The 7,737-nt window shown below is 39.3% G+C and overlaps 1 protein-coding gene across 1 annotated transcript; it reads right to left on the reverse strand.

Moving 5' to 3' along the window:
- Positions 1-1,329: 1,329 nt before the first annotated feature.
- On the reverse strand, positions 1,330-6,764 carry LOC106081533 (odorant receptor 74a-like). The gene is made up of 5 exons (XM_013243550.2): positions 6,412-6,764; positions 1,861-2,383; positions 1,693-1,788; positions 1,447-1,629; positions 1,330-1,383 (listed from the first exon to the last, which is right to left on the reverse strand). The coding sequence occupies exons 1-5, from the start codon at positions 6,762-6,764 to the stop codon at positions 1,330-1,332; spliced, it is 1,209 nt and encodes a 402-aa protein (XP_013099004.2).
- Positions 6,765-7,737: the final 973 nt, after the last annotated feature.

A 7,737-nucleotide genomic window follows, 5' to 3' on the forward strand; every position in this document is an offset into this window, starting at 1 on the left:
CCGTCCGTTCGTCCGTTTGTCGAAATCACGATAGGGGTCGAACGCGTAGAGCTAGCCGCTTGAAATTTTGCACAGATACTTTATACTTATGTAGGTCGTTTGGGATTGCAAATGGGCCATATCGGTTCAGATTTGGATATAGCTACCATATAAACCGATCTCCCGATTTGACTTCTTGAGCCTGTGGAAGCCGCAATTTTTGTCTGATTTGGCTGAAATTTTGCGAGTGTTGTTCTGTTACGACTTCCAACAACTGTGCCAAGTACGGTCTAAACCCGTTAAGAAGCTGATGTAGCTCCCATATAAACAGATCTCCCGATTTGTATTCTTGAGCCGCTGGAAGCCACAGTTTTTGTCTGATTTGGCTGAAATTTTGCACATAGTGTTTCATTACGACTTTCAACAATTGTGTTGAGTAGGTCAAAATCGGTCCATTATCTGATATAGCTACCAGATAAACCGATCTCCCGATTTGATTTCTAGAGCCCCTGGAAACCGCAATTTTTATCTGATTTGGCTGAAATTTTGAACATAGTGTTCCGTTATGACTTTCAACAACTGTGTTAAGTACGGTCCAAATCGGTCTATAACCTGATATAGCTCCCATATAAACCGATCTCCCGATTTGACTTCTTAAGCCCCTGGAAGCTGAAATTTTGCACATGGTGTTCCGTTATGACTTCCAACAACTGCGCAAAGTACGGTTCAATTCGTTTTACAACCACATATACCTCCAATATTTTAGCAAAATCCATGGTGGTGGGTTTCCAAGGTTCGGCCCGGCCAAACTTAACACGCTTTTACTTGTTTTTAAAATAATAAAGCTAATTTCTAATACCGTAGCACAGAGGTTAGTATGTCCGCCTATGACGCTGAACGCCTGGGTTCGAATCCTGGCGAGACCATCAGAAAAAAATTTGCAGCGGTGGTTTTCCCCTCCTAATGCTGGCAACATTTGTGAGGTACTATGGCATGTAAATCTTCTCTCCAAAGAGGTGTCGGCACGCCGTTCGGACTCGGCTATAAAAAGGACGAGAATCGCACTGCACTCATTGATATGTGAGAAGTTTGCCCCTGTTCCTTAGTGGAATGTTCATGGGCAAAATTTGCATTTTGCAATTTCTAAAATTTGTTGTGTCCGCTTAAAAAGAAGTTACAACGCACACATTTTTTGAGCTTTCTGTCATCTTTGTTATTATTTTCAAATATTTTAAGATTTCCGTCAACTTAAGTCCAAGTATTTTCTTAATTTCATTTCTTTATTTTCAAATATTTATAGATTTCCATCAATTCAAAATCAAACACAGGCAAATAGGGGAGTAATAAACTTTATTGCCGGAATGAAATCAGGCAAGTAAAATAGGAACCAGCGCCTTGAAGTATCTGTGCGAAGAGAATTAAATATTAGCAAATGGTTTAACAGCTTCAATCTTATCCAATCTTTACCGCTACTGCCGATGTCAAGGAGACACTAAAAAAGTTCAAGCCGGTAAGGGAAAAAGGTTTGCTATTGATTGTTATGGCCATGTTAACCAACTTCATGATACGAACATTGACTTTAGGATTCATGGAACGCTGCATTATCAATTCCCACTTTGATTCGTAATACATGGAGCTGATTTCATCGGTCTAGGAGAGAAAAGGGGAAAGAATATAAGAAAAACAGCAAATGTTGCCACTATACAAGCTTACTACTGTCACTATGGAGGTACCCATAGTTCCAAAAGCAATGGTCTCTTGCACTTTACCCATAGCCCAGAACATGTAGCCAATACTGGTCATGGGACTCTGAAATGCAAAGCAAACCAACAAGATTAGACGCTGCATGATTCTTTTTACAACCAAGTTTTTCATACGTACCGTATACACCTTAAAACCCAAGGCACAAATTGAAGCAGCCATGAAGCCGAAAATTATAAACAAATGAAAAGTAAACTCATCTTGAACTTCATTAGCAAATGTGTTCAAACGTTCATTCTCATTTAAAATTTCCACTAGAATTTGACGAAATCGCATTGCAATATCGGTGTCATCTTTACCTTTCAAAAGTTTATCCACCTTGGCAACAAAGTTTTCCCTCATTAGTTGATAACGTCCATTCAGATGAAATACCATCATGGACAAAGTGTTTGCTTCGCCAAACATCATGGTGGCCACGGTAACGCCAACCCACATATTCGATATTAACCAAGGAAGATATATGTAGAGAGGTGTGTGGTCCATGGGTGGTATCATTTTGTACATAAGTTCACGGCTTCCAGTCGATAGTAGATAAATCGGTGTCACGGAATATACAAACAAAGCGCAAAGATATAAACACGAGAAACCCAAAATGGGAATCAATTGTCGCTGGATATTCTTGTAGATTTTGGGATTATCAGGTCTAAAATGAAGGCATGAGATTTATAAGAAGCAAAAAATCTTTTTCTCTGTATAGTCGCCAAAATAAGAAGAGATAAAAGACGGAAAAAACAAGTAAAAAGGCGTTAAGTTCGACCGGGCCGAACTTTGGATACCCACCACTTCCGGTGCATATATAAACCAACTGTCGTCATAATCCGGTGAAAAATTGATAATATATGCCCCCATATTGATTTTTGGTAGCTATATCCAAATATAGACCATAGACGATACGGATGTCAAAGAGCGTAATGCATCTCACTGTCCGAAATTTCGGAGAAACCAGACAATAAATGCCCCTTTTATGACCCCAAAACCTTAAATCGAGAGATCGGTCTTTATGGCAGCTACATTCATATCTGGACCGATCTGAGCCAAATTGGAGAAGGACATCGAAGGCCCTAACACAACTCACTGTGTCAAATTTTGGCGACATCGGACAAAAAATGGTAATTTTATGGGTACAAAACCATATATCGAATGATGTATGTTTTTGGACCCAATTGCAGATATATGTCGAAGAGCCTAACGCAACTCACTGTTCCAAATTTCGGCGAAAACGCACAATAAATGCGCCTTTTATGAGTCCAAAACCTAAAATCGAGAGATCGGTCTATATGACAGTTATATCCGAATCTTCATCGATCTGGTCCAAATTGAAAAAGGATGTCGAAGGGCTTAACACAACTCATTTTCCCAAACTTCAGCAAAATCGGATAATAAATGCGCCTTTTATGGGCCCAAAATCGAAAGATCGGTCTATATGCCATCAATATCCAAATTTGGACCGATCTAGACCAAATTGAAGCAGCATGTCGGAGGGCCTAATACAACTCACTGATTTCGGCTACATCGGACAATAAAGGGGTCTTTTATGGGTCCAAGACCTCAAATCGAGAGATCGGTCTATATGGCAGCTATATCCAAATCTGAACCGATCTGAACCAAATTGAAGAATAATGTCTGAGGTATTAACACAACTCTCTGTCCCAAATTTCGGCGACATCGGACAATAAATGCTCGATTTATTAGTCCAAAACCATAAATCAAAAGATCGGTCTATATGGCAGCTATATCCAAATCTGGACCGATCTGAGCCAAATTGAAGAATAATCTCCGAGGGACTAACACAACTCTCTGTCCCAAATTTCGCCAACATCGGACAATAAATGCGCCTTTTATGGGCCCAAATCCTTATTTCGGGAGAACGGTCTATATGGCAGCTATATCTAAATCTGGACCGATCTAGACCAAATCGAAGAAGCATATCGGAGGGTCTAACACAACTCATTGTCCTAAATTTCGGCGAAATCGGACAATAAATGCGTTTTTTATGGGCCCAAGACCTCAAAGCGAGAGATCGGTCTGTATGGCATCTATATCCAAATTTGGACTGATCTGGGCCAAATTGAAGAAGGATATCAAACTAATTAACACAACTCACCATCCCAAATTTTGGCAAAATCGGACAATAAATGCGCTTTTATAGGCCGAAACCCTTAAATCGAGAAATCGGTCTATATGGCATCTATATCCAAATTTGGACCGATTTGAGCCAAATTAAGGAGAGATGTTGAAGGGCCTAACACAAGTCACTGTCCCAAATTTTAGCAAAATCGGATTATAAATGTGGCTTTTATTGGCCTAAGACCTTAAATCGGCGGATCGGTCTATATGGGGCTATATCTAGATATAGTCCGATATAGCCTATCTTTCAACTTAACCTGCTTATGAACAAAAAAAGAGTCTGTGCAAAAAGAGGTTGGCATGTCCACCTATGACGCTGAACGTCGGGTTCGAATCCATCAGAAAAAAATTTTCAGGGGTGGTTTTCCCCTTCTAATGTTCGGACTCATTGCACTCATTGATATGTGAGAAGTTTGCCCCTGTTCCTTGGTGGTATGTTCATGGGCAACATTTGCATTTTTTGCATAATTTCAACAGACAGACGGACGGACATGGCTACATCGTCTTAGAGTTTTACGGCGATCAAGAATATATATACTTTAAAGTGTCGGAAATGTATATTTTGATGTGTTGCAAACGGAATGACAAAATGAATATACCCCCATACTTCGGTGGTGGGTATAACAAGCATATCCATGTATTTTCATACCCTCAACCATAGGATGAAAGGTATACCACATGGACCGTTCTACGAATGTGTCGCGAAATCCTTGGCCAATATAGTTTCGATCGGGCCCAAATTTCTTACAGGTGTATTTATACCGATCTCCCGAATAAATTTCTAGGGATCATAAAGAATGCATTTCCCATCTGATTTCCATGAAATTTGGTTAAAATAAGTATCCGTGGTGGCGACCTGTCCGAACATAGTTGGTTTTTACCAGTGAATTTGGTTGTTCTAAAGGTAATTCTTTTTTATACCCACCACCATAGGATGGGGGTAGATTAGTCAAGTCACTCTTTTTGTAAAACTCCAAATTATTATACCCACCACCGAAGGAAAGGGTGGAAGGTTTTGGACCCATATAAGGCGCATTTATTGTCCGTTGTCGCTGAAATTTGGGACAGTGAGTTAGGTTAAGCCCCTCGACATACTTCTGCAATATGGCACAAATCGGTCCAGATTTGGATATAGCTGCCATATAGACCGATTTCTCGGCTTTAGATTTTGGGGCCATAAAATGCGCATTTATTGTCCGATGTCGGCGAAATTTGGGACAGTGAGTTGTGTTAGGCCCTTCGACGTCCGTCTTCAATTTGGCTCAAATCGGTCCAGATTTGGATAGAGCTGCAATATGGACCGATCTTTGGATTTAAGGTTTTGGGGCCATAAAAGGGGCAGGGTGAGTTGTGTTAGGCATTTCGAAATTTTTTCTTATTTGGTTCAGATTAGTTCAGATTTGATATGGCTGCCATATAGACCGATCTCTCGATTTAATGTTTTGAGCCCATAAAAGGCGCATTTATTGTCCGATGTTGCCGAAATTTGGGACAGAGGGTTAAGTTAAGCCCCTCCACACATTTCTCCAATTTGGTCTAGATCGATCTAGATTTGCATAAAGCTGCCATATAGACCGATATCTCGATTTAAAATCTTGGCCCCAAAAAAAAGGCTCATTTATAATCCGATTTCACATAAATTTGACACAAATCCAAATCCATGATATTTATGGTTCAGATCGGTTTGTTTTTAGATATAGCTACTAAAAAGACCAATATTTTGTTGTACAAAATTGAACAATGATTTGTACTTATTAGTATTTGGTCCAAATCTGAACATATTTCGACATAGCTGCTATGGGGCATAAGGTATGCAGTTTTCATCGGATTTTGGCGAAAGGTGGTTAACATATATATCCGAGGTGGTGGGTATCCAAAGTTTGGCCCGGCAGAACTTAATGCCTTTTTACTAGTGTTTGTATAAATTTTTAGCAGAATCCATGGTGGTGCGATCTCAAGATTCGGCCCGGCCGAACTTAGCACGCTTTTACTTGTTGATCTGTGACATTTCTAAGTCGTTTTAGCCATGTCCGTCCGTCCGTTTGTGGAAATCACGATAGCGATCGAACGCATAAAGCTAGCCACTCGAAATGCTGCACGGATACTTTTTATTGATGTAGGTCGTTCAAATAGATCATATCTGTTTCAAAAAGGTCATATCGGTTCCGACTTGAATATTGCATCCATATAAAGCAATACTTCGTCTTGGCTTCTTGAATCTCTAGAAGCCAGAATTGTTATTCGATTGGGTTTAAATACGTAGTGTTCCATTTTGACTTCCAACTAGCGTGTCAAGTACAGTCCAAATAGGTCTTAAACCTGTTACAACTTCCATATAAACCTATATCCCAATTTGACGCCTTGAACTGCTAGAAGCCGTAACTGTTTTCCGACTGGTTTGGCAAAATTTTGTTACATAAAGTTGAACTATTCCCTTCAACTAAGTACATTTTGTGCATATTTTTAGCGGAATTCATTGTAGTGGGTTGCTAAGATTCGTCTCGGCCGTACTACACATTCTTTTATTTGTTTTCCATTACTTACTCATCGATATATATTTTTGCATAGAATTTCTGCAATAACTTCTTAAGTTTGTTTTTATTCCATCCCAATGAAAAGGCTCTCACATGGATTTCGATCAAGACGAAATATGTAGGAATTCCCGTCAGCAGCTCATCCAAGTTGTTTAGATTCAAACGCAAATAACGAAATTCAGCATCGTTGGTAACCAAAAATATCGCAAAGCCCAGAATATACCAAAATCTATCAAAGATTTTGGCCATCCAAGAAGCATTGTCTACCAAAGGCCAACAGATGATGTTGGTGAGTCGATATATAGCAATAGGCCATGGTAGAGGAGCTAGTTTGCCATTGGGTAAACAAGGACGGTAGAGCATGGCCTAGCGTTTATAGTATCAAAGTATTCTCTTCCAGGACTCGATAAGATATAGACTAAACTAGTTATTGTAGACTAATAACCTATTTATAAAAGAAACGAACAGTTTTTGTATGGCTTTCCCTTTTGGTAGAAAGGGCAAATATCCTCTGTTTGTTTTCATGAAAGTTTGGAGGTTTGTTTTGATTAATGAAACAATTGAAAAGTTTGTAGTTTATTTGTTAGACAATTCTCAGAGCTGTTGAGCTGCCAAGCAGATGGTTGTCTGATAATGACTTACTTGAAGCTTTAGAGGTTAAATGGAAATTACACAATGCTACCAATCATCTTAAGTTAGTTGTTGCTTTCAATAAAACGGTAAACTGATGAAGATACAGCAAGAAAAAAAGTATCCGTGTCGAACTTTGGATTCCAACATGGATATTTTTATCATCCCATTTTATTATAACTCCACTCCATATCCATAGTTATATTAAAAAAGTAAAAGCGTGCTTAATTCGACCGATAATGGATAAGAAGTGCTATGCTATTGGGCCCAGATTGGGGCCATATTTGGTTTGGCTGTTGGAGACTAAAGTGGAATTCATTGCGCAAAATTTCAGCAACATCGGATAAGGATTGCGCACTATAATGGCTCAAGAAATAAATTTTGCAAATCTGTTTGTGTAAAAGCTATATCAGGTTATGGACCGATTCAGGCCATATACATCGCACAGTTGTTGAGGGTTAAATCAAAACACTTCATGCAAAATTTCAGCCAAATCGGATAATAAGTGCGCCCTCTAGAGGCTAAAGAAGTTAAGATGCGAAATCGGCTTATATGGGAGCTATATCAGGTTATAGTTCAAGAAGTCAAGATCCGAGATTGGTTTATGTGGGAGATATATCAGATTATGAGCTGATTTGAACCATACCTGGCCGAGTGGTTGGAAGTAAAAATATAATACTTGGTGCAACATTTCAGCCCAATCGGA

Source organism: Stomoxys calcitrans, chromosome 3 (genome assembly GCF_963082655.1).
Source record: "Stomoxys calcitrans chromosome 3, idStoCalc2.1, whole genome shotgun sequence".
In the NCBI taxonomy this organism is placed as follows: domain Eukaryota; kingdom Metazoa; phylum Arthropoda; class Insecta; order Diptera; family Muscidae; genus Stomoxys; species Stomoxys calcitrans.